The 27,160-nt window shown below is 36.1% G+C and overlaps 2 protein-coding genes across 4 annotated transcripts; both read left to right on the top strand.

Moving 5' to 3' along the window:
- Window positions 1-368: 368 nt before the first annotated feature.
- On the top strand, window positions 369-18,759 carry LOC143884360 (Protein phosphatase 2C family protein). 3 transcript variants are annotated; one of them, XM_077387874.1, is made up of 12 exons: window positions 369-580; window positions 870-1,390; window positions 1,875-1,983; window positions 5,486-5,522; window positions 5,652-5,744; window positions 6,979-7,023; window positions 7,610-7,662; window positions 12,431-12,580; window positions 14,951-15,034; window positions 17,463-17,552; window positions 17,665-17,712; window positions 18,398-18,759. In XM_077387874.1, exons 2-12 carry the CDS (start codon window positions 978-980, stop codon window positions 18,506-18,508), a joined length of 1,233 nt encoding a protein of 410 aa, XP_077243989.1. In that variant the 5' UTR covers window positions 369-580; window positions 870-977; the 3' UTR covers window positions 18,509-18,759. The 3 variants fall into 3 exon arrangements, with proteins under 3 accessions (XP_077243989.1, XP_077243991.1, XP_077243990.1); XM_077387875.1 differs by lacking the exon at window positions 5,652-5,744 and having other exon boundaries at window positions 380-580; XM_077387876.1 differs by lacking the exons at window positions 5,486-5,522; window positions 5,652-5,744 and having other exon boundaries at window positions 377-580; window positions 1,875-1,975.
- Window positions 18,760-24,180: 5,421 nt separating this feature from the next.
- Window positions 24,181-26,740, top strand: LOC143882932 (WAT1-related protein At3g18200-like). Its single transcript, XM_077386312.1, has 7 exons — window positions 24,181-24,366; window positions 24,470-24,532; window positions 24,686-24,813; window positions 24,844-25,181; window positions 25,325-25,483; window positions 25,581-25,732; window positions 26,575-26,740. The coding sequence occupies exons 1-7, from the start codon at window positions 24,203-24,205 to the stop codon at window positions 26,738-26,740; spliced, it is 1,170 nt and encodes a 389-aa protein (XP_077242427.1). The 5' UTR covers window positions 24,181-24,202.
- Window positions 26,741-27,160: the final 420 nt, after the last annotated feature.

The raw sequence follows: 27,160 nt of genomic DNA, 5'->3' as shown, positions 1-27,160 counted from the left end.
CCTTATTGTGCCTGAGAAGCGAGGTTTCGCCGATAATACCCTTTGTTTGTTGTTTTAATTGCTTATAGAGTGATTTAGTTGGATTTGGTTTCCGGCCTCTTTGTTTCAGTCTAAGTCGACCTGGCCAATTGATAGCCAACCAGAACTCAAATAATGAGTTGCTTGTTAGAGTAATGCTTAGAAGCTAAAGATGAGATTAATGATTTACTTGCCACACCAGCTGCTTAGCATTCCTCACTCGAAAACAAGACCATACTTTCGTGCCTGTCTCGCTCTCCAGTGAGATCGTAGGCGTATGTTCAAGTGTGGGTCAAATTTGATCCGCTACACTCCGATCTGTCGGATGAGGGATTTATATAGACCGCGATTAAGATATAGGTGGATCCGTTGACACCTTTAACTTAGGCCTAATTAGGGTCCGGTCCAAACCCGGCCCGTTCAAAACTCATGGCATGCCTTTTACGAATCAACCAACGGTCCCCGTGTTGTCCCTTCTATGTAGAGAGACGATCAAAGGGCAGCGCGTCTCTAATTCCGGAAACAAGAAGAACTTCGATGATTTGAACCTTCAAAGATCCAGGTCAGCCCCTCTCTCTCTTTCTCTCTCTCCATTTTAGGGTTTTGTTTCTTATCTCCCTTGTTTTTTGTGCGTCGCACATCCGAAAAACTTAGGGTTCTAAAGGCCGCGCTATTTCATTACTTCTCTGGATTTATTGCCCTTTTTCTCTACTTCTAGGGTTTTATTGCCCTTCTCCTCTAAGTCTCTAACGCACACAAGTCCTGTTTCTAGTAGACAGAACAACTCTACCCTTTTGGAATATTGCAATTTGTACTAATTTCAAGCTGCTTATGTTTCTTGGACCATGCAGGTATTCATTTTGCATCTGGTTCTCAAATACTATGCAAAATATAAACTGCTGATGTTGTGGGATCTTTAGTTCTCTAGAGAATCATACTTCCAGTTTGTCTACCAGGGTATGATGAGTGAGAATTTTCAGTCAAGCACAGCCAATGAGGCTTTAAATGGTCTGGGTCATAATAAGCGGGGAAATGATTTAAATGATGTTGATTTAGTTCAAAAGAAGCCCAAAATTAGTCCCTTGGATACAGAAAATGCAGATAAGGTTGTTGAAAATCCAGAGGAAGTAAGTCATCCAGCTTTGACAGAAACAAATGCTCAAAATGCAAACAAAATTCCAGTGGAAGAGGGGAAGGGCAATCAGATATGCAATCCTAGCTGTTCATCTCAAGATAAAATTTCATGCAACTCGAAATGGCAGTTGCCCGTTATTGAAGCAGATGCAGCAGAAGATAAAGGTTCTAGACACAACATGGAGGATGCATGGGTTGTCCTTCCTGATGCTAGCTTCGAATTTCCTGGGAAATTGAGGTGTTCACCATTTTCTTTGTCTTAATTATTTGCATTAGTGTTTTTAATCAAAGCTAGTCCTTACTTTTTACTTGTAACTGGCTTTCACTTTACTGGATCTTTAATCAATCATTCATGATAATAATATCTCTTCTTCACTAGACTATTAGAGTCCTTCCACTTCTTCAAAACCCGACGATCTTCTCCGTTTTTCCTACTTTTTCTTGCAACATTCTATCTTACAAGCCATAACTTGCTGATAATAACTGTTTTTCAAAGCTCACAGAAAATTCTATTTTATAAGCCATAACTTGCAGCAATTCATTTGTATATTCTATCATTCATGAGATGTAATTAACAATGGTCAATGTGACATATCTTTAAGCACTAAGACTCTTTCAAGTATATTTATTAATCTTCAACAAAGTTCCTGTATACGTTTTCCTTTTTTGAAGAAGTTTATGAATCACACTTTACATTTATTTCACGTGCCACTTTTTCACAGATGTGCACACTTTGCCATTTATGATGGACATGGAGGTCGATTGGCTGCCGAGTATGCACGGGATCATTTGCATGCCAATGTTCTTTCAGCTGGGTTACCACGTGAGTTGGTGTGTTTGCCTGGTCTAATTATCCTTTTGTTTGTGCTGCTGTCAGTAAGACGTGCTTTTGTGGATGCTGAGTTGTTTTAGTTCTTTGTCAGTGAAGCACACTTTCATTTGAAATTGCGTGTTCTAGCCCCATGTTTGACCTTGTAGTTTCAATCTTAACCAATGACTTAAGTTACGGGTTCAAGGAAACTGTTTGCAGATGAAACTAAATAAGAATGAGGGAATGTGGAAATGTATTGATGACCTTCTCAGTACAATGACTATTGTTGCTGGATTGACAAATAAACATAAGAATGAGGGATATGGAATTGTATTGATGATCTCAGTCCAATATTAGACTACTGTTGCTGGATCAACGTTCTCAATAAAAAATGGACCAAATTGTATTGTACTTCCTTTGCTCTCTTATCAAGTTGTGATCTAGTCATGTAAATGAATCAGGAAAGGATGGAGGAAGAGAGAAAAAAGGAGGAGGAGAGGAGAGAAGAGGAAGGGAAATTATGAGTTTTAAAGTAAAAACCTTACGATCTCTTATGTTTATTATATATATTTTTTGAAATGGACCTCTTATGTTTATTATATATATGGACAAACATTACAAAATAGGGTTTTACTATTCACATCACCACCCATGAGTTATTATTTGCATGAATAGTGACATGTCACATGTGATAGTCACTATATAATATGAAATATATCAAATAGAGTGTAGGTAAGTTAAGGAGGCATTATTGTTGTTATTCTTGTTGTGACCGATCACACCTCTTTCTTTTTGTTGCCTTAGATTCGTGATTAGACAATAATGAAGGAACTAGTTGATGAGCCAATTGGTGTGAGAAGGAAAAGAAAAAGAACACTTTATGGGTCCATATACCATTTAAAAAAAAAAAATCTTCCCGAGTCAATCATCGACTGGCCTGAGTGTAGTCGGTTTTGGCCTATTGAGTCAATTAAAAACTCCTTTGACTCTCCCAAGTTGATTAAAAAACTCGTTACATCAATCGCCAACTTGTGTTGAGTATAAGTTTTTAAACACACTACTGTCCTCTCTTAGTTTTTTTTTTGCGGGGTGGGGGATTACTTTGAAAATAATCAAACCTTTCAAAAATAATAATAATCACACATTTGAAAATCACCTTATGTGTTAAGGAAAACAAACGACTGGAAGTTGGGTTATCTTGTCATCAGGGGCAAACAATGCTATTGAGACATATAGGATTTAACTGGTCACAAAATGCCTTTGCATCTGATGTGAATTTTCTTGTTATTTTGCACCATTTGTGGTAGTTATGAACTCCATTGAGACATATAGGATTTGACTGGTCACAAAATGCCTTAGCATCTATGTGAATTTTCTTGTTATTTTGCACCATTCGTGGTAGTTATGACTTATCACTTATGAACTCCATCTGAGTCATCATATCTGTGGCTGCAAAACAGGCTCGGCCTCTTTATTAATCAGGTGTGAAGAATGCATTTTTCTTGAAGACCGCCAAAAGGTCACTATGATACTTCACTTTGGCTTTAGCATTTTTTTTTCGCCGCGGAGGGGGGGGGGGGGGGGGGGGAGGAGAGGGGAGGGGAGATGATAATTGTGCAGGCTCAGGAGGGCCCTTTGTGATTTCAAACAATCTTGTAGTGCGTATATGAGAGGTTTATGGATCTATGACGGATAATGGCCCTGTTGTGAGCAATTCAGATCACTCTATGTTTGTGAAGTGGAGAAGGCACTATTTTCTTGTTACTATGTAGATAATATCATCCTTGCAGGTGATGACACCACATCTATCAAAGAGTGAAAAAGGCATCTAAGCAAAGCTTTTGGCATCGAATGATCATTGACATTATAGAAGAGGGATCTTCATCTTGCAATTGAAGTGCAATATTGCGTTATTGCAATAAATGAGCTTGGGCATCAAGCCCACAGAATCCTATGTATACAAATTTTATGTATGAAATAAAAATCACACACACGGAACACATTAATTTTATACTTTTAATGGCCATTACTTATATTTCATAAAGAAAGAAAATAACCCTGATATCATTTTTTTTGAATGGTAATAACTTTGATATTGTTAAAGTATAAAAGATAAATAACGCCTTTCTCCAACACCTTAAGCTTTTGGAGAAGTCGGTAAGTTTCTAACATGGTATCAAAGCCAAAGGTCTCGAGTTCAAACCTCTCCGATGTCAAAAAAAAAAAAAAATCCACATGCAATGGTCGGCCCAAGGTGGGACCACATGTGCCATGTGTTTGCCAAGTGGGCCACACGTGAGGGGGAGTGTTAAAGTATAAAAGATTAAATACTACCCTTCTCCAACAGCTTAAGCTTTTGGAGAAGTTGGTAAGTTAACATGGTATCAGAGCCAAAGGTCTCGAGTTCAAACCTCCCGGATAGCAAAAATCCACATGCGATGGTCGGCCCAAAGTGGGACCACATGTGCCACGTGTTTGCCAAGTGGGCCACATGTGAGGGGGAGTGTTAAAGTATAAAAGATAAATAACACCTTTCTCCAACAGCTTAAGCTTTTGGAGAAGTCGGTAAATTTCTTACAGATATCATTAAAAAAAAAAGAAATTACCTCAAGAGATTTCCTAACTAAGACAATTTAGAAAGCATAAACAAAATTTAAACTAAATCTTTGTCATGAGAGATCTTAGAGTGAGACAATCGTTACCTCTCTCACGGATCCTTTTAGCGTGAGATTCTTAGAATTTTCTTGAACTTTGATATTTTAAGCTTACCCTTTTGGTAAAAGATTCTGCCAGGGAGAAGATTATTTGAAGTGTAGAGGATGTTGACAAATGATCTTTTTTTTTTTTCTAAAAAAAAAATCCTCTCGAGAAAGGGAATCCTTTGACTTGTAGAGATTCTTAACAACTTAGAATCCTTTTTGTAAGAGTCCTTGTGGAAGAGGAAATATTTTAAGTCGTCAATAATGTCAATAATGTGTACAACTTTATCCAGATTCTTCTTCGGTATGGTAATAAAAAGCATTTATTTTGCTCTCTCAGATTCTTCTTCCTCTTCTTCTGTCCACTTACAATCATACGGCTAAAATCACCATTTCCACTCATTGTAGTTTGTGACATTACTGGAATTTTTAGTTTGTATTCTCTACGATGCAGTTGTGCCAATTTTTTTTGAAACTTATATACAAGATAACAGATTCTATGGTGTTTCCTCATTCGAACTTTTTTTTATTTAGGGCCCTCATAACCAGGTATTCAACATTAAAATTTCAGAAATCCATTAAAATATCTTCTGAAGGAATACACTTTATATAATTGTGTTTCCGTAGTTGCTTGTTCCACTCTTTTTTTTTTTACAAGAATAAAGCAACGGCGACTATATTTTTCACTTTCCTTCTTGTTTGAAATAATGTCCTGTTCTATTGAATCGACTTTTCTTCTTATTAGAAAAACAAGTTGCACCTAACTAGATTTTAACTACTTAGAATATATCACTTTACATGTCCTGTTTTATGACAATTGCAGATGGATGTAAAAGCTGCTAAAAAGGCAATTCTTGAAGGTATCGTATTGAAGTTAGTCATATGGTATGATAATGATTTATCTCTCAAGTATATCGTATTGAAGTTAGTCATATGGTATGTTAATGGTGTATCTCTCAAGTATCTTTTCCTTACATGTGTTGTGCCAGTGCTAAAAGTGGTTTGTGAGACCATCATTAAGGAGGAAATACATACTTGTTACTTGTTGAGATACGAATGGCAGTTAATTGATATACAAAGTGGTACACATTTCTAACTTATGGAGTTAATATAACTTGGGGTAGTACTGACTTCTTACTTGTAAACTGCTTGCATCTCAGTGGTATGGTGTCTGGTCCTTTCACTAATTCCTTGGCAGTTGGCATATTTGTTTGATCTCTTTGTAACTTTATAGGTCAATAGTGGTGGTAAAAAATAGACTTTAAGGACAAATTGGCATTCTTGGAAAATGGTATAGCCACGTAAGGCATTTTTCATTGTTTTGGGTACTTGTATTCTAGCATATATAATGTTATGTGTATCTGACATCTTGTTAGAGGTTTAGTTCTGAAGATCCTTCTTAGAAAGGATAAGGAGTCAGAGGTGTGAACTGGGTGGCCTGAGTCTTTCTTGAAACGGAGTAATTAGATTGGTGTGCATGTAGTAATTGACCTAAGGATTTGATTAGATGGGCATAAAGGGATTGGCATCATGCACTAACAGTTACCTGTTTGTGGATCGTATGCTTCTGTAACACACACACATCCTCACTCATGCACACACAATTTACATGCTGCACCACTATTTATAGAAAAATTCCTATAAACATAAACTTTGGAAAATCGCTCCTTTATTTTAAAAAAAGTTGCTTGTTTTAATAGAAAAAAACAACTTTTTTTTTATTGAAGTTTCCATGATGAGGAGCATGGTTGAGATATGAGTGGAAATTTTGTGTGGGCCGGAGTAATGAACCTATTTGAAGTGGCTCATTTTGTATCATAGTAACCCATGTAAGAACAAGGGTTGATTTTACTTCCCCATCAATCTACTTTAGGTTGGGGGATAGGTCGGGCTGGGGATGCTGTAGACATTTTCCATAGTTTGTATCTGTAGTACTCTCACCTAATTTGCTCCATGTCTTTTGCTTTGGTGGTATCATCATGCCCTTTAGTTAGTAAGACTAGTGCAGGTGCAGACTTGGGTTTCTAAATGTCTTAGATCGAGAATGAAAAGTTTCCTTGAATGGTGAGGAAAACATCTGTACATCTTCTTTACAACATTCTTCATCTTTACAATTACCTATTTTATAACATTGTTTCATCATTTTTTATGTGACGATTTTGCTTCTTGAGGTGCTCTCATTATTTTTTTTTTCATTCTTTGAGTATGTGAGCAATCCCTCTTTGATTCTACATGTGCACTTTATACCACTTCCTTTAATGTAGATTTGATTTGATAGTTTTGTGGCATCATTATTTGACAACTTCAAATTTTCAGGTTTTCGAAGAACTGATGAGAATCTAATTCAACAAAGTTCTTCAGGTAGTGCTAGATTTATTCAATCCATCTCTTTTCTCAATATAATTTAATACTCATTTATGTCCTTACATGATACGATCCTTTATAGTTAAAAGCTGCCAATGCACAGTTGCATACATTATGCACTTCTAACATTGCCTATTGAAACACTAGAATGCCACTCCTTTTTTCGTTCGCACATACAACTCTTGTAAGATTGATTGATTAAGTGTTAAAATGCATGATGGTTGATCCAACACCTACGTTGTACACAAATTAGTGCAACTCGTTCTAGAAACCTAGATGCAAAAGCAGAGAGTGTTCAAATGATTACTTCTATCCATTGGCTAAGCTAATGAAACTCCCTAGTGGAAATTTAAAATATTCAAATGATGAGAGGAGATTTTCAAACAGATTTTTTGTCACTCCCCATAGGAATTTATCTAGGAAATTGGTGGCCTTGAAAGCACATTTTCATATGTAATTGCAATAACACATAAACAGTTTGAAATAAGGTCTAGCTAAATATGCAGAGCACCATTAAAAATTTCTAATTGTAGCTTCAATGAAGATTTAATTTTTAATTGTTGGTTTTGGGTTTAACCTTTAGGGGGGTGGCAAGACGGTGCTACAGCTGTCTGTGTTTGGATTTTGGGGCAAACTGTAAGTCTGTGACCACTCGTTCTTTTAAGCAGTTTTTCATATGTTACTTATCGCACACCGGACAAACTTGCAGAAATTAACAGTTTTCATGCTATGTTAATGACTCGAAGCATGTTGTGCTGTTTGAATGAGAAATCTTTGGGAATCCTTACATTTTACTATAGATCTCAATGACTTTACTCATCTTGCATCCACTTGGAACAAGATGGTTCATGAAAACATATGCTAATATAGTGCTCTTAGCATTACCCTGAATTTGTATTGTTCAAAGTTGTGTTATATGTAATATGTTATGTTTTTGACGCACTCCCTAGCAATTTTTGTTTCCTGTCCGTAGCTAGATTATAAATTTCTAATTCTTTCTAATATGCTCGTGTTATTGACTTATTGTATACTTGTGTATGAGCATGTACAAGGTTTTAAATTTCTATTTCGGTTTCGATTTCGGTCGCCATGGAAATAGAAACATTTCAGTTTGTGTTGGAAATTTCGGTGGAAATCCTGTGAGATCACATTGTATGGAAGCGTATGCAAATGATAGAATTTTACGATGAATCATCAGGAAATGCTAGAATAAGCACAAATATACACTTAGAGACCATTATATAAGCAAGACAATCATCTATAATAGTTTAACAACATCGAATACCTAATGACGTGCTATTGCTCATGCTTGATAATTCAGTACATGAAACATTTTTCATGTAATTCATATAAATATTTATGTATAACACATACACTACCTTTTACATGCAATACATGTCAATATAATTAGGTAATTAGTGATATAGTATACCTCTAATACACTTGCGGTTTTGGTTTTTGTATGCATTTTGGTTTCAATTAGATGGAAACGGAAACATTTCGGTTGTTTCGTGTCGGTTTCAGCCGAAATTTAAAACCATGAGCATATATATCTTTTTCTACATGCATTTGCTTATGTTTCTATGCATGCTTGTTAGTCTATTTGGTTTTGTGCACAGATGTCTAACCCACCGGGAGTCATGTAGGTAGCTACTCCCCTGTCTTGCTCGTGCCACTATCTCACCTAGTGACTTTGCTGGAATGATGCATACACATGTAAATCCATTTTTTTGTATTTAGACATTGGTTGGACATATGGTCGTTTTACATAGTTTGCATTTAAATCAATGGATGCGATGTTACCTTGTTGAAGTAACCCATATTATTTATGATGACATCCTCAGCTTGTTTATGAGTCTTGGAATGAAAGTCTCATGATCATCCTAAGTAACATCCATACAAAAAAAGCGCCATTCAAAAAAAAAAAAAAATCCATACAAAAAAGATTTTCTTTTAGGATTTTTTTTTTTGAGAAAAAAAAATATGGAGGTGGACTTCAACCAAGCCATCCCTTATTATGATATTATGAAGTGGCTCCTCAACTTCTTTATGAGCTAGGATAGGAAGTTTGTAACAAGTCAAACAACTAGGGTGGGTAGTTGTGGACTTATCCTATTTGGTGGGATTATTCGTCAGTTTTTCTAGTTCTAGGGTTTCTGCAAGCTTTCCCAAGAGACTACTAGGTACATGATGTTACCATATTAGAAGCCAATCTCATAGGTGACCCTTGTGCCCTCAAAACTTGTTACCATATTAGGTCGATAAAGTTTGGAGATCAACACATCCACCAGGGCACACTCTATGGTGTTCTGATTGTTTGAAAATAGTTTCTTAAATGTATTTATAGTTAAGCCATTGTTGCCCATGCTGGAAGAGAAGGCTCTCAGGAAGGCGGGAAGTGAGAATCGTGAAGGGTCGGGGAAGCAAGAGGGGAAGCATAAAATAATTGGAAAAATGACAAAATTTAAATTAAGTAAATTCCAGTTTCCAACCAACACGAGCAATTTGAATCCGACCATCATAAATTACATGCAACATGTACTTAAAGGAAAATCACTATCAGCTGAAATGCCTGCTGGTGCTTGATTAGATGAGAAAAATTTAGAGACCAATTATGAGATTTTTTCCGGACTTTTGGAATTTAATATTGTTTGAACATGATAGAATTTATGAAATTTTAAAATTGGAAAAATACCCCATCGTTTGGAAGTTATGATTTTGACCAGCCTAGAATGGTCGAAAAATGTCGGATTTTGTACTAGAACTAGAATGTTGACCTTTAATCCTTTTAGATTTGGGTCTTGGGCCTATTTTTAACAAATCCAAATGGGGTGTTTTTCCCTATTTACATATAAATCCTTAATAAATGGTTGCTTAAATGACTTCGCATGTAAATACCCCGTTCCTTATATTTTCAGTAATCCTGTTTCCATGAAATTCTGCAAATGATATAGCGCAAAGATTGGGGAAACGCGCGGGGAAACACACTTCCCAATTTGGGGAAACACACTTCCCAAATTTTTGGGAAGAGTGGCATTTCTCGCTTCCAAAACACGCTTCCTTGGAAGTGCGCTTCTCACCTTCTGGGGGCGTTTCTAGTAACTTTGAGTTAAACACATTTTTTGGAAAATAATTTTGCGAAATACTAATTTACTTTTGTCCTCAACATCCTTTTACTATGCTAGGTCGATAAAGTTTGGTGATCAACATTTATCCACCATGGCATATTATATGGTGTTCCAATTGTTTGCAAATTGTTCCTTAAATGTATTTATATTTAAATATATCTTTTGGAAAATAAGTTTACAAATTACAATTACAAGATACTATATTACTTCATAGATGGATGGATGCATGTGGAGGTAAATCAAAGCTCTGAGCTACGATCTGATGTAGGGGGTATTTTGTTTTTAAGTCTAAGGCAGGCTGTTGGTGATGAGATGTTGTGCTATTTAATTTGAGATTTGGTACAATGCTCTATGTGAGAATGTAATTCAGTCCTAGAGGACATAAGTTACAATCTGTTCGGTCAACCACCAATAGTTTCGGCTAGCAAGCCAACAGACACTTGTGCATCAATGCTTTTGCTAGAAACAGGTACATCTACTTTGACTTTCTTGGTGATATCTCTCATAGATTCTAATTCCATAGGTTTAATCTATAGACTTCTCGAGTCTGCTCACTCATAGGAACCTGTGTGATGTTGTTTCTAACACATTCAGATGTAGGAAATGTCTTAGATGGTGGGGCAAACTGGTGACTTCCTCCACCATTGTGGATTGAATCACCCTCGTCTCCATCTTGATTATTATAAGGCTCCAAGTTCGACCACTGTTTCTCCTTCGTGGTCAAGAGTATGCCCCTGATTTCTCTCCAAGATCTCGAGCCTCTCAACAATTCCCATCTATAAGTCATCCCTCTGCAAATCAGTCAGCCTTCCCATATGACTTCTGCTGTTTCGAGGAGTCATCTTAACCTAAGCCTTGATACCAAAAATGATGCAGAACCAAAGGGAATATGAACTAGAGGGAGATCTAGGGTTTTCTAATGATTAGTGTTTGAGATAAAACTAATGGATGCAATATAACAAGAAGAAATGGTGTTCAAAATAACATTTCTAGCTGTCTAATGTGCAAACTAGATGAAACTAGGGTTTCCCATGAAATTCGAATGCAATAGGATGAGTGAACATTCTAGATCTAATAGATTGTGGAGTTGGAGATGTATGCCTAAAACCCTAGATGCATCCAAGATTGAGAAGAATGAAATTGTTGAAGAACTAGAAGAATAATAGAAAATAATGTCTGGAAAGAAGGAAATCTAAACAGAAAAGTCAATTAAAAACTAGAAACTTGATAGAAGAAACTAAAAGATCAACGAGGACTTGAGATAGGAACTAGAGATAAATAATTTGATAGATATGGTAGTTTGTTGGAGTCACACCAACAAGACCAAAGTTATCACACCAATGGTTCTATTAGGACATCACACCGAAGAAAGTAAAGGCATCACACGGAGACATGTAGACATAACATCCACATTGTTGCAAAAGATCAAAAGAGGGTCTTTTCATTCATTTATAACATGTTTTTGATGACTTCTACCATAACTTGTAGAGACTTCTAAGCGACTTAAAACCTTATCTTATGCGCTCATGTGATTTAAACTGATGAAATTCTAACTTTTGAAGTCTCTCACTTAAATCTCACAAAAAATAGATCATTACTTAAAAACCAATGAAAATAAAACTATTCACTTAAACAAGTTGTTGACCAAGATGGCCCCCACCTTATTACTAACCTATTCAAAACCCAATGACGAAGTAGTAGCTTCCATCTCATCCTTGGAATTCCTAATCCTTTAGGTCTTTCTTGTTCTTTCTCCTTTAGGTCTTCATCTGATCGCTATCATGGCCCCACCATAGTTAGAATAAATCCTAACCATGCGATTGGAGAGCACTTACCAACTGAATATGCATTGCGGATCATTTTCATAACTGTTCATTTTTAGAACATAATTTAGAGAGTTAAGATGGTCTAATCAATGTGATTTTTGCACTATTTGTCTGAAGTGGGTCAAACTAAATGAATGGTGCAAATCTCTTGCATGATTGCCACTTACAAGGATTCAGATTCACTTTCTCAAAAATATTAGAGCATTAGGGCAGGAATATCATCTAATGCTCTAGGCCAAAAGGAATCAATTACGGACATGCATAATATGCTTACTGGGGGGCCATTCAAAAAATAAATAAAATATGCATACTTGACATTTAACTCTCGTACTTCAATAAAAATAATATTGGTGATAATTGTGGTTCTTGATGAACTAATTCTTTGTATTGATTTGGCCACAATTTTAATCAACTTGAGCCTGTCAATTTTCGGGTCATTAATTTATCTAGGTATTGGTTGCCAACATTGGCGATGCAAAAGCGGTATTAGCTCGATCATCTATTGCTGATGGATTTGTAACAAGTTGCCCGTTAAAGGCCATTGTTATGACAAGGGAACACAAAGCTATCTATCCACAAGAACGTGCTCGCATTCAAAAGGTAAGAACTAAATACTTGGGAGTTAATATTTTGTTGTTTTTTGTTGAAATTGTTACATTTTAAATATTATATCCTCCTACGAATATATTTTCGCAATCTTTGTTTTCTTGCTTCTATTATACTATTAGTGACTGTTACTTTATAACTAGCATGCAAGTTCATGACTTCAGAAATACATTTGAAGGCCATTTCAAGTTGATTTTATGATAAGAATATTATATATGCAATTATAATTAATCTTCTCTGGCACTCATGTTGTGCCGTGTCCAACACGACACGTGTGTCCACACGCGTCGACATTCCTTTAGACACTTTTAAATGTACTACTAGAAGTGTTGGACTTAATGTGGGCGTGTGGAAACGTTTTTATTATAGAATATTGTGTTTACCTCTTTTATTATTAACTCTTCTTTTATTATAAACTCTTCTTTTAGCTCTACTTTAACTAATATTTGTTGTTATATCCCCTCCCCTAAACCTAAAACCCTAAACACGCTCTTATTCCAATAATATATTCATTGTATCATATTGGTCTCAATTTCTCATTGTATATTGGAGACGGAAGAGAACTAGATTAAATTGATGAATGTGTTGTTATTTGATTATCTCATGTTTGTCTTAGATTATAGTTGATTAATTCTAATATTTATTAGTTTGTTAAATGAATATCATATTCATATTGTTACAGATTATGATAGTAATCAGTAATTTTATATGTATGCACGTGTCACCATTTCTAGATTTTTAGATGTTGCCATGTCAGACAACTCCTATCCATGTCAAAACTTGAATCAATCCGTATCCACAAATGATGATTATATATTTACTTTCTATTTTAGCCATTTCCCCGTTTCTAAATTTTGGAGGTTTGCCTTGTCCGACACTCTGTGTCCGTGTCGACACACGACGCTTGTGTCCGTGTCCACAAATCATAGAAATAATCATATTTCTTCAAATCTTACCATTTCAGATGGTTCTATCTTTTCACACACCTTAGTCGTCTCTCCTATTTCTCTCCCTTACAACAAATTATCGTCTCAGAGGTGTTGATGTATACACATAGCAACGATTTATTTTTTTGGTGGCAGAGATGTTGATGCATCCCTCTGTCTTATGATTTTGGATAGTATAAATAATCATATTCCTTTAAATCTTATCATTTCAGATGGTTCTATCTTTTCATACGCCCACCACAAATCATCGTCTCAGAGGTGTTGATGTATACACACCATTTAGCAACGACTTTTTTTTCTGCCTGAGATGTTGATCTCTCTCTCTCTCTCTCTCTCTCTCTCTCTCGTCCCAGATTCAGCAGGGTTTGATTTACAGCCTAAAGAAGCCACGAATAAAGAGGAAGAAGATGCAATCAAAGCTGTATTGAATAGAGAGAAGTGGAGGAGAACTATCCGCCCGATATTTTATTGCATTTATTTTTTTCAGCTCTCTCTCTCTCTCATTGTGCAACTAAATCTTACTCGAACTGGATCATGAGTCAAACTTGCTCGATGTGGCTCAAATCTGGTTAGTTGACAAGTGACAACCATAATGAAAGTAGGTGAAGGAGCCATATAAGCCTCCTCCTGTAAGTTTCCATGAGTAAGCAGGTTCTTCACGTCAAGTTGTTCTGATGTTCTAGTTTAGTTGGCAGCAACAGAGGGAATACTGTTTATGGAGTTCATCTTACCAGTGGAGCATACATTTCTACATTGTCCTGTCCAACTGTGCGACCTTGATATCGGTCAGTGGAGCCTTTCGCTTTGAATCCGTCAGTGGTCTGACCGACCTTTAATGGACTTATTTGTTGAAGCCTAGTCCTAACCCATGACCCAATTGGGTCAAGGACAAATCCTGGCCCATATTAGACTGGGCCTCAAAAAGCTCAAATGGAAACCCAGCCTATTGGCAGTCCTATCTTAGATATTAATCATAAATAACATCCACGTGTGCCTTCTTCTCTTTTGGTCGTGTGAAATGTTGGTTATCTTGCATGAACATTCACTAAAACAAGAATTCTTTTGACACATTCCTTTCGAAAGTAAGCTGGTTGGCTAAGAGGACTTCAACATTTTGAATGAAAGCATTGAAATATTCTCTCTTTGTTTTCATTTTTGAAAAAATAGAAATATTCTTTTTGTTTCAGATTGGCTCATTGATTACTGCAGTTGGTAGTTAGTTCTGAACCATAATTATTTGTTTTATTAATCACATTATTCTTTTTTGCTTTGAAGTATTCTTTTGTTGTCTCATGTTTGAAAAAATATAAATATTCTTTTTGTTTGAGATTGGTTCATTGATTACTTCAGCTGGTAGTTAGTTCTGAACCACAATTATCTGTTTTAATAAGCACTGTATTCTTCTTTGCTTCCTTAGGCTGGTGGCTCCATAGGTTCAAACGGACGATTGCAAGGCCGCCTTGAGGTTTCTAGGGCCTTTGGAGATCGCCAGTTTAAGAAGGTTTAAGCCATATTTCTCTGATTTGACGCCTTTCAATTTTTTTTCCAGGCATCACATGCTCATTGTCAACATGTAGTGGTGTTCATCCTTCTAGTGTTTACCTTTGTTACCTTAAAAATAATGGGTTTCATGTTGTTTTTTTTAAAGAATAGAATAGCTTGTGCTTCCCATATTGAATAAGCTGGAAAATTGGATAAAGTTGGTAGATTCACAGTTGGAGTTTGGCTAGACTGCTAGATTGTCCTACGCATGTTTTCATGAGTTTGGTCTTTTGGGCATTTGTTATCTTGCTGTCAATGTTTGCTGGTAAACAAATAATCAGGAAAATGTTACGAACTTTCTTTGATCTGTTTAAACAATACTTCACATGATACCATTCAAAAAAAAAAAAAAAACAATACTTCACATGATTCATGCGTGCATGCATCCTCCCATGGGACTTGTGTATTAGCCTTTGATTCTGACATGGAGTTGGGGTGAGTACTTCTGATTGTTTTAATGCAAATGAGCACGTCAAACAAATACTCAAAGTTACACAAATCATTATGACAGCAGGCCATCACAAGGGATCTCTGTAATCAATCCTAACTGATTGACCTGATGATACAAATCACCAAACATGGCAGAGTTTACGCAAATTGGCGAGGCAATAAACTCTCCGATGAGCATAGCTGACAACTCTTTAGACCCATTGCTTGTGATACAGATATGCTAACATAATTTTATAACAAAACTTATTATTTCCATTATTTCCACATATTAAAAGTTAATATTTGGTAAAACTGTATATTTAGTGTGGTTGGTTACAATATTAAATTCTTAAACATATAGATGTGTAGATGCCGAGATCAAGCGGTAGGGCAGTAAAAATCAGCAGTGAGAAGCGGCGAAGTGTGACATGATGGTGATGGTTGGTTGATCAATAAAAATGGCTCGAAATGGGCAATGATGAAGACAAGAGACGACGAACCATAGTTTCAAAACTCCCCTGCATCATTGCGGACTCCCCCGAGTAGATTCCCTTCTGCCTAGGCCTCGTTCTTGTCCGAGTCCCCTTTTGTCCTAGAAAGTAAATCAAAACTCATTTGAGTTTGACTCTACTGAGTACTCAGCCGCATCAACTAAGTAATAGACCGCGTCATGCCGAGTCGACTAGGATTTGCTTTGGCTGCATTTTGACCCACATCCGTGTTTTGAAACACTGCGACAAACAGTGAGGGCAAGTGACAAACATTACGACCAACAATGACTTTTTAATGCTTCATGACCCTTTGGCCGCACACACTACAGCAACACAACAAGCATGTGATCGCCGTCACCAGCATCATCCCATCCATCATGTGGTTAGCTCGCCAATCATCTGCCCTACCCGATCACCATCATGAGTCTCGCAACTCTCCGAATTCGCTCGACCCACCAACTGGTACTCTAATGTTTCGTTTGGTTGCACAAAAGCTTAGCAGCCGTTGGAATTTGGTTTGGATTTGGCATGCCATTCCACGTTTGGTTGCCAAAATGCACTGGACTCCCTTTGATTCCCTTGGATGTCTCTCATGTAATAATTGCTTGTCTCTTTCTTGTCCCTTTCTTCCAAAAGCAAAGAATTATGGTTGAATTTTCTAGGGAATGATGCTCTCTCTCTCTCTCTCTATTGGTAATGACACCCCCTCCTTTTTCGCCTACTCTCCGAGTATATGCTGCGCAACCAAACACTACCACACAATTTTCTGAGGTAATTGTAGGCAAATCAAAATGCTTGTCTCATCCCTTTGACTTCCTATTCCACTACTCTCCGAGCCACCCCAAGCAACCAAGCATAACATAAGAGTAAGACACTCGCTATGTTAACGGTTGGAAAGTGTCCCCCGAGATCAGCATACTCTGGTGAAGAGAGGTGAGTGCACAGCATCACTGCTCTCCAAGCCCAGGGAGGATGGGGTGGGTATGACTTCACAGCATCACTGCCCTCCAAAACGAGTGCACAGCATCACAGTCTTCCTGACTGGGCTTCCCGGCTGCGGGAATTTGTACTGCCTCAGCCGGTTAAGGGGGTGGAAATACCCCCCCCCCCCCCCCCCCCCCCCCCAATTGTGCCTGTGTGTGGGTGCCTTCTTTGTGCGCATGCACGCAATCGATCATCTAGGCAAATAAATTGCACACAGTACTTAAAATCAGACATGGCCCTAAATTTTAAATAGATAAATGTATAGCAAAAAGTCTATATAGTATATTGGCAATTTTGAGAGGTAGAGAAGTGTGCACTGTTATCCATACATTCTTTGTGCAAGGTTATAATGAATGCATTGCATCAATGATTGAGACAATTTTTTCATGCGTCAGATATGCATCTGCATCTCTTGAATTAACTGGAACTCCTAAACCAACTAAATTTTTTTTTTCCCTATATGATGGAAATTATTCAATGCAGGTGGGAGTTATTGCAACCCCAGATGTTCACTCTTTTGATCTTACTGAAAGAGAGCACTTCATCATTCTTGGCTGCGATGGCCTGTGGGGGGTATCTGCTCTGCTACCCCTGCTACTTTCATGGAATTTTATTGTTATATTTTTTTCATGTTTGATGTTGATTTAGCAGTACTTTATAATATCGACGTTGTGGATACATTCAGGTGTTTGGGCCAAGCGATGCTGTTGATTTTGTTGACAAACAGTTAAAGGTAATGGTACCTGACATACACCTCCTGTTCCACCTATTTCGTCCAATTCCCTCTTCCTTCTAGTAACTGTTGCTACCATTGGTTATATCAAGACACTAACAAGTGCTATGTCAATTCTGCTTTGCAAGTTTTGACATATCCAAATCTAAATAAATATTGATCTATATACCCAATCACTAAGGATAATATTGTAACAAATATAATTCCATTTTTAAACTCCATAATATTTTGCATAAGACGCTTCCTAGGTGCTCCTGAAATGAATTCCTGATCACTGCTTCTCTGGGCTTACACCCATTTCTGTTATTTCATTAGAACTCAAGATGGATTTGAACTTGCAATCTGGTTCATTAAGTTCTAGGATGGTTGTGTATAGGCATCACGTTGATGATGATAAACCTCAAAGTTTGGATGTTCCATCTGCAGATCTACAAGTAGAAACAACACCAAACTGGAATTTTTCTTTCTTGCATATCTTAGATATTTACATTGTTTGGGAGAAAGGCTTAGTTGAGTTGAGTATCGTAGATATTTAAATCGTTTCTACGTATTAGATTGTTTTAATTTCTTTCACACATCTTCAGTGTAAAATATTTGAATTGTGAGGCTTTACAAGATAAGATTTGGGGATTTGCTGAATAAGATATGTACATATTGCTGCCTAATTTTTTAATGATTCTCACAGGAGGGCTTATCTGCCACTGCTGTGAGTCGTCGCCTTGTAAGGGAAGCTGTCCGTGAACGGCGCTGCAAGGATAACTGCACTGCCATAGTTATTGTTTTCAGGCGCGGTTGACCGAGTATTAGACATCATTTTTATCATTATAAAACTTGTGGGTGCTTGTTAATTTTTGCAAAATGGAGATTTCTGATCATCTCAATTTTATTTCTGTATTAACTGACTCCAAAAGTACCCATTGAGCCATTCTTCAGAAGCCCAAGTATTTTGCTGGTTATTTTATGTAGATAATTTTGTCTTCAATGCATGGTCAGTCTTTAATGATATTCTAGTTGAGAGAATGAATTTATGGTCAGTCTCTTATATTATCTCTTATTAGCCGCTAAACACATTTAACAGGTAAGTTTCCTTGTAAGATGCTGCTTATTTTTCTGTTTGACTGTTAAAAGGGGTTGATAATTATAAGAGCCCTCTGATTCTTTTTGAGAGGAAACAAAAGGAAAAAAGAATGAATGAATGGAGAAGCCCCTTCTTCCTCTGGCTTGCACTACAGAGCCTACTATTATGATTAGCTATTCTCTTTGCACATGAGGAGGCCCTACTATACTGCAGAACCAATGATGGGTCTTCTTATGATCATTATTTTAATCAAAGGCTTTGTTAATATTTCTCACAAAAATAAATCTTAAGATAATTTACATCATTACTTTGGTTTGGATACAAAATTCAAGGGTTCCTGCCAACCAAATTTATAATAGAGACAAATAAATAAAATAATTAGAAACTGAAACTGAAATTTAAGTTTCAGTTGCAATGATTAGTAGTTTTCAATGATCTGAGAAGTTTGCAATTATTGGTCTTAATTGGTGATTAGCCTTAAAACTATATATGAAAGAAGCAATTTAAAATCTTTTCAACTGCATCAGCAAATGGAACCTGATACTTCTGTTATACACTGAGAATGGTATTGAAAATTATCAGTGATTTTAGCATGGCACTAAATTCTTAATCTAATGTGTGGGGCCATTCTGGGAATGTATTGTATAACTGCTTAGAAGTAAGAACTGCAGATTTGCTACACTAATGTATAACTGCTTATCCTAGGTAGTTAAACAATCTTGTATTTTCAAAATGGAAAAGCCGATTTTTGCTTGTAGAAATATTTCTCCATCACACTTTAGAATTTATAAAATGACCCTAGAGTTATTAATTTCTCAATCACCAAACTAGTGTCAGGAGTAGACTTGGTCAGTTTTGAGCTGGGTAGATCCTTTCATCTTCTTCATGAAAATTTTCTAGAGGATTCATTAGCTGACCCTAACTAGTTTGGGACAAAGGCTTAGAGTTGAGTTGAGTGCCCAAGAGTTGTACATTTTTTAATATATTTTAAAAGTTCCCCAAATAGTAAATACTATACCAAACGTTGACGAAAATGACCTTCAGTCAATTTTGAAATCCTGAATTTTTTTTCCTAAACATTTTCTAGTATGGTGATTTTCAATTTCCCTAATAACAATTAAAACTTGAGGAATGACGGATTTATAGATGAAAAATCCCATTAAGAAATGATGTCATCCCTCCTTTGGATAGTGGCACTCTTCTTTGTTTCTAACAGCTTCTTTTTAGCTTTTGAGGAATTGTGACAGCCTCTAATAGCCAATTAGAGAAAAGAAAAATAGAGGTGTGCTGTTATCAAAACAAGGAAGTTTCGTCATCACTTCCTTTTCAGATTATCTCAACTTAACTCAACAAAGCCTTTGTCCCAAACTAGTTGGGGTTGGCTAAATGGAATCCTTTAGAAAAAATTCATAAAGGCAAAAGGAATCTACCTGGCTTTAATCCTGGTTCTAGTTGGGGTTATTCTACGTGGATCATTTTCTTCCATTCTATCCTATCCAAGGTCATGAAATGAATCCTTTTCAGATTATACAAGCGAAAACCAATGGATATTTTTACAATATAGTAACGAACAAAATAAGTCCTATGAAAGGAGAATATTCTGGATGTTCCCAACTTGCATTTTGTAAAGAACATGGGAAACAGGTTAACACAGGAATGTGCATGAATGGGATCTGCATGAATTTGGAACTTCATGTTGCTTCTGGTTGCCAATCTTCCTCATGATTTTTCCACCTAATTAGAATTTTTTACTGGCACACCCTCTACAAATGTAACATGGGGTGCATGAACTAAAAGATTGTCGTTGGACCCTCTTAGCAGTTGAAGAGAATCACAAAAAAAGTAGAACTTTAAACAGGCATCAAATGATCTCTTCCAAAGATTGAACTTGAACAGGATCAAATCAAAAGATCTTTTTCAAAGATTGTGAAGAGTAGAACTCCAATAGAATCCCATTAAAACGATCTCTTCTGGAGATTGTTAAGGGTGGAACTGTTGGGTACTCTCTTCTCCCAGCTATGTCTTTAACCTTGATGATGATATTCACTATTCTCTTTGCCTAAGATTTTAATCAATGGGAAACAGTCCAGGTTCTAGAAATGGTATTTTTGTAGTTAATGACTTAATGTTAGGAGGGGTTAGAACATAAATTTATTAACTAATAGTATAAGGTCATAAGAGAGAGAGAGAGAGAGAGAGAGAGAGAGAGAGAGAGAGAGAGAGAGAGAGAGAGAGAGAGAGTAAATTAATGTTTTTTCCTAGTGGTAGAACTTATGAAAAACCTTATAATAAATTTATATATTGCCTGCTTCAAAAGGGTGACTAGGGACTGTATTGCCATGCCAATCATGCACCTAATAGCGCATGTGCTACTCATATCAAATTAAAGTATCTTCACTTCTAACTATATGGGAAGAAGGTGTGAACCTCATTCTCACTAAATTTACAATTTCTGAAGTTAGATGATTGTGGGAGATAATAGTATATAGTGCTTCTCCTCATGTGCTTCCCTCAGTTTAGGTTTTTTTTCTTGACATAGTAAGTCAAAGGGACCCCACCATATGAAATATGAAGGATCACATGCCATTTTTTATTCTCTTTCCTCTTGTCTCCACCAACAGGAGATAATAGTAAATAGTGCTTCTCTTCACCCAATAGGCCATTTTCAATTTTTCATCCTGTATGTATTTAACAATGACCCAATCTCAGTTGCCATTTTGTTTTTGTTTGGTTTCCTTTTATCATTTCTAGTGATTTTGTATTATTGTTGATAATTTCCTGTCAAATTTCTAAATGTAAAAAAAATCCTTTGAAACGAGTAAAGATAGATTACTAAAGTTTTTACTTTTTTCACATGATAATGAGTAAAACCTATAATTTTTTTTTTTCTTTCTGAAGATGATTTCATATTTCTCTTAGGTCTCGTTTGGATTGCATCTGGAAAAATTTGGGAAGGAAAAATATTTCTAATATTCCTTCTTTTTTTACACACGAAAGAAGATAACTTGAACCAACCCTATTCAATTTGTACAGAGGGGACCAACAATTTATATCGTTTTCCCTTTAAATCATGGAAAGAATTTTTTTTTTTCATTTTCCTCTAAATTAACCATAGTTATATCATTTTCTTCTAAATCATGGAAAGAAAAATTTTCCCAGGAAAATGTTTTCTGCCATAAATGTTTTTCTTGCATTCCAACAGGGCCACTTCCTGGTTGGATATGATGCTCGCTTCCCCAAAAGCTTGCTTCGGAAACCAGATTTCTCATTTCCCAAATTCGAGGGAAGCACGCTTCCCATTAACTCCCTACACATTTCTTATGTTTCATCTTAATTAAGAGTACGCTTCATACTTAGGTGATTATTTTTTCTAAAATGGTTTTTTCTTCTCTTAATAATGTCAAAGAAGCGTATTTAAAATATATTTTTAAAACTTAAAAACTCATCTTAAGTTGCAAATGAAACATGTGGATTTTTTAAATTAAACGCTAAATCTACATGAATAAAACACATGGAACTATAAATTCTTAAAAGTTGTAATTTTAATCAATCACGAAGCCTTCTTTATTACTTGTAATCCTTACAAACATTAACCCTTCCTCCTTAACATGCTATAACCCTACTTCTTAGGGGTGCAACTTGGGTTGGGTTCAACCCGGAAAAAAAGTCAGGTCGGGTTGAACCTCGTTGGGTTGGAAATTGGTTCGGCTCGGGTTCGGGTTGGAAAAAAGGGTTCCTTAGGTCGGGTCATGTTGGCCTCAACCCGACCCAACCCGGCCCGAGTTGCACCCCTACTTCTATGCAATTTTTGTTCTGTTCTGACGAGGCTTATTAAACATTTCATGTTGATTTTCAATGACATTTTCAGCCATATTTTTCTCTAGTTCATAGTTTTTTGCTTCCCCCCCCCCCCCCCCCCACACACACATATATATATATATATATATATATATATATATATATATACACCTCATATAGCTTATATGAGGTGGCGCTTAAAAACATAAAGGGTATATATATATATATATATATATATATATATATATATATATACACCTCATATAGCTTATATGAGGTGGCGCTTAAAAACATAAAGGGCCCACTTTGTTTGGATGATCCAAAGTATTCATATGATAGGCCCTTGCATAGATAGGGTGTGCCCAAAAAATCAACTTCATAGGATCATCATAACCCTTCCATTTGTGGAGGTTGAAATGGATGGGTATAAACCTTCATAAATCTGCCCATTTTTAACCTCCAAAAATGGAAGGGTTAGGATGATCCTATGGACCTGATTTTTTGTAGGCATCATATCCATCTAAGGGCCTTTCAAATGAGTGGTTTCGGTCACCCCAAAAATGTGGGCCCCTTATGTTTTGTGAGCGCCACCTCATATAAGCTATATGAGGTGACACCTTAGGAACTCTATTCTCATATAAGCATTCATATAAGCATTCACACACACACACACACACACATATATATATATATATATATATATATATATATATATATATATATATATATATATATATATATATATATATATATATATATATATATATATTAAAACCCCTCTTCTCCGCTTCCACTTCTTGCACTGTTTCATGAACTCGCTTCCTACTCTACTCTGGCAACTATGATTTCACTTAGCACTATTTTTTTTTATAAAATTTCTTCTGCCAATGATATTGGAAATTAACATTTTTTTTATAAAGTTCCAATTGATGAGGATAGTTCATGCATTTCCAAAACATAAACACCACTTTTTCTATCTTATCTACATAAATAACCTAATCACCATTTCTAGATTAGACACTTTAAAGGAAATTTTGTCCATTCACATACATCTCAAAATGTTATTGTTGGTCATTTGAGTCATTCCCATGTAAAACAAATAGAAAACAGAAGAAAGGTCTGCCTTGAAATAGAGTAAAAAGGTGTGTTTCTGAAAATGTAGTTAAAAAAAAGGGTAAAACTAGGGCATTCCCTGAAATTTTCCATTTAAATAAAAGGATTGTTGCAAAATAAAAAAGGTGTAGTGGGATATGATTAATGAATGGGAGTTGAGAATGATTTTTCTCTTAACATGCTCCAACTCAACCTTGTCTCCCAACAAAATCTAGTTCTATGTCAATAAGAAAGTAGGAATAAGATAGGAAAGATAAACAAATGAGAAGAATGCAAGCAATTAAAATACAATAGAAGTGAGGAGAAATGAAGCTTCATATAATATATTAAAGACTTGCCACCGTCATGTATCAAATCATACACACTATAATATTCTTTTTCCTTTTTATACATATACACACTGGTTCCTTGAAATATAAATGCATCTCCCTTATGTTATCCTTCAACAAGGTCTAAAGATTAGAAAGGAAAATGGGGAGAGAGTCAGTAGTTCCAGAGAAAATGAAACTTCACCTAGCAATGCTTGCTCTTCAATTTTGCTATGCAGGGTTTCACATAGTCTCTAGAACTGCACTAAACATAGGTGTTAGCAAAGTTGTTTTCCCAGTCTACAGAAACACCATTGCACTACTATTGTTGGGCCCTTTTGCTTACATTTTAGAGAAGTATGTCTTTTTTTTTCTGGGTTTTTCAAGTATAGACCAAAGTATGGGATATGGTTTGATACTTTCTTTTATTGGTGTTAATAAATTGAGTTGTTATTTACAGAAAAGAGAGGCCACCTCTTACATTTTCTTTGCTGGTTCAGCTCTTCCTCCTTGCATTATGTGGGTAAGCATTAAGCTTTTCTGGAGTAAATGATTTTTGATCACATGAAATACTGATTTTTTGGTGCCCCTTTCTTAATTTTTTGTTTTTTTTGAATGGCATTTCTTAGCTTTTTGCTATTTTTTAGTATTGATTATCTTGTTTCTTCATTTTCAGGATCACTGCTAACCAAGGATTTTATTTGTTGGGTTTGTACTATGCATCTCCAACTTTTGCATCTGCCATGCAAAACTCAGTTCCTGCAATCACCTTTGCCATGGCTGCAGCTCTAAGGTTCTTGGGGGGTTCATGTTAATAAGCCATGCCTTTTTGAGGTTTTATCTTTGAGGGTTTCCTCTCTCTTCCTCTCTCTCACTCTCTTAATTGTCTTCTCTTTTTCTTCTTATTCTTTTCTTTCAGGCTTGAGCAAGTTAATATAATGAGAAGAGATGGGTTGGCCAAAGTGGTGGGAATCATTGCTTGTGTAGGAGGTGCTACCATAATTACTCTCTACAAGGGCCCTCCTCTTTTTCACCACCAACTAGACCACCCATTGGGAATTTCAGTTGAAGGAGCCATGCCTTTCTCTTCAAAAAAGATAGAAAGCTGGACATTGGGTTGCATTTACCTTCTTGGGAATTGCTTTGCATGGTCTGGTTGGATAGTGCTTCAGGTCACCCACTAACCATCAACACCTCATAAAATAACGTTCCTTATCTTGGGATTAATTATTTTACATGCATATAAGGTATATACCTATCTATATATATGAGTATATGGATCAGACTCTAATAATTATTGTTTATCTATTTACAGGGCCCAGTGCTGAAAAAGTATCCAGCTAGGCTCTCAGTTACTTCAATTACATGTTTTTTTGGATTGATCCAGTTCTTGGCAATAGCAGCCTTTGTTGAAACAGATATTGATCACTGGAAAATCCATTCAGCAGAGGAGCTTTTAACCATACTCTATGCTGTAATTCCTTTAGAAATCTCTGACCCCTCTTCATTTATTCTTCTTGTTGTTCTACTTATTAGTATTTATTATTATGTGTATGCTGGTATTTTTGTAGGGTGTTGTTGCATCTGGTATTGCCTTCTCTCTTCAAATATGGTGCATTGACAGAGGAGGACCCTTTTCTGTTGCTGTTTTCCAACCTGTCTCTACACTTCTGGTGGCCATCATGGCATTTCTAATATTTGGTGATCAGTTATATTCTGGAGCGTAAGGAATTTGTAATAGAATAATTGCAAAGGGATATGGATTATGGTATGTCCACCTCTTTTTGTTTGTCCTGAAAATGCCTTTTTCAAGGAAACACAAACAAAAGGAGATGGAAGGCAGTTCTTCTTTTTTTTGGGAAAAGAAAAACAAAAGGGGTGGATGTGCTAAAAAAGGGGAGTTGGAATATCATTTCCCAATTGTAAATAGTCTGACAATAAGGCAAAAGTTATAGGTTGGCCCCAATTGGATGGATTGATTATGCAGTGTTGAGATCATAAGAACAAGTCAAGCAAGCTTGGGAGATACACGGTGAAAAGCCCCGTGTAGAGCTCCACCAAAATACAAATGTAACACCAAAATAAAAAGACTTCATCTATATCAAAATACATGTACAAGTGATTTGGTGTTCTTTCCCCTTTTCCTTAGAATCTCTACACTTCTTCTCCCTTCAACATTTACCCTTGAATCTTTAACCTTGCAATCTCTACACAAATCACTTCATACTTATACACCCAAGACAGTCCTAAAGTAGCTAAATAGATTAAGCACCTTGTTGTTTTTCACAGAAGTCCTTTAGGTATCCTAAGCAACATCATAGGAACACCCCATTGACTATTTGATAATCTAGCCTTGACATTAAGAACTCTAGAAAGCGTACAATGACTTTTACATTTTCTGCACATAATAACTATCCAAGAAGACTACAAAGACTTTCCTCAAATCCATAAACATTGATTTTGATTTACAATTTCCAACATTATATTCAGGCCAGAGTGAAATTACTAGATCATAAGAAGCCTGTGAAGGTTCCACCCACTAATCTTTTGGTGATTTTCTTGCAGAGTTATTGGTGCAATTGTCATCATGGTTGGTCTTTACTCTGTTCTGTGGGGAAAAAGTAACGAAAAGAGGATTGGAAACCAAGAGAAGGAAGAGACCCTGACAAAGCATCTCCTTGATGAGGAGAATTCACAGGTAGATAGTGCAGTTGTTAATGACATTCCCTGAGAGAAACCCATTTCCCAACAGATTCAGATAGCTCTTGTTTTAGGTAGAATTCTGAAACAAAAGGAAGATGTAGAGGAAAGCCCATTGTTGGTCTATGAAAAACTTAGCATTACAAGATGAAATTCTTAGTTTTTTCATTTAATCTAGATTGGGTTTTTGGCTGTTTGTAAAGAAGTCTACTTCAATTTCATATAGATTCTAATGTCTGATATTGTCAAAAGGTTGGATTTATTTTTGTGGGTGGGGTCCTAGGCAACTATTTTGGATTAAGAAAGATGGGATTCACGTTCTCTGGACCAATTATTTTTTAATAAACAATATTTTAAAGATTCAAAGGAAGTATTCTCTAAACCAATTAGTTTTTAATAAATGATTTTTTAAAGATTCAAAGGAAGTATCAAATCTTTTACCAGTGTTAAA

The sequence above is a fragment of the Tasmannia lanceolata genome, unplaced genomic scaffold (assembly GCF_043159265.1).
Source record: "Tasmannia lanceolata isolate RefF3 unplaced genomic scaffold, GAP_Taslan_0.1 ptg000008l, whole genome shotgun sequence".
NCBI lineage: Eukaryota > Viridiplantae > Streptophyta > Magnoliopsida > Canellales > Winteraceae > Tasmannia > Tasmannia lanceolata.
The sequence above is the reverse complement of the archived record's forward strand: the minus strand, read 5'-3'. Positions and strand labels throughout refer to the sequence as shown.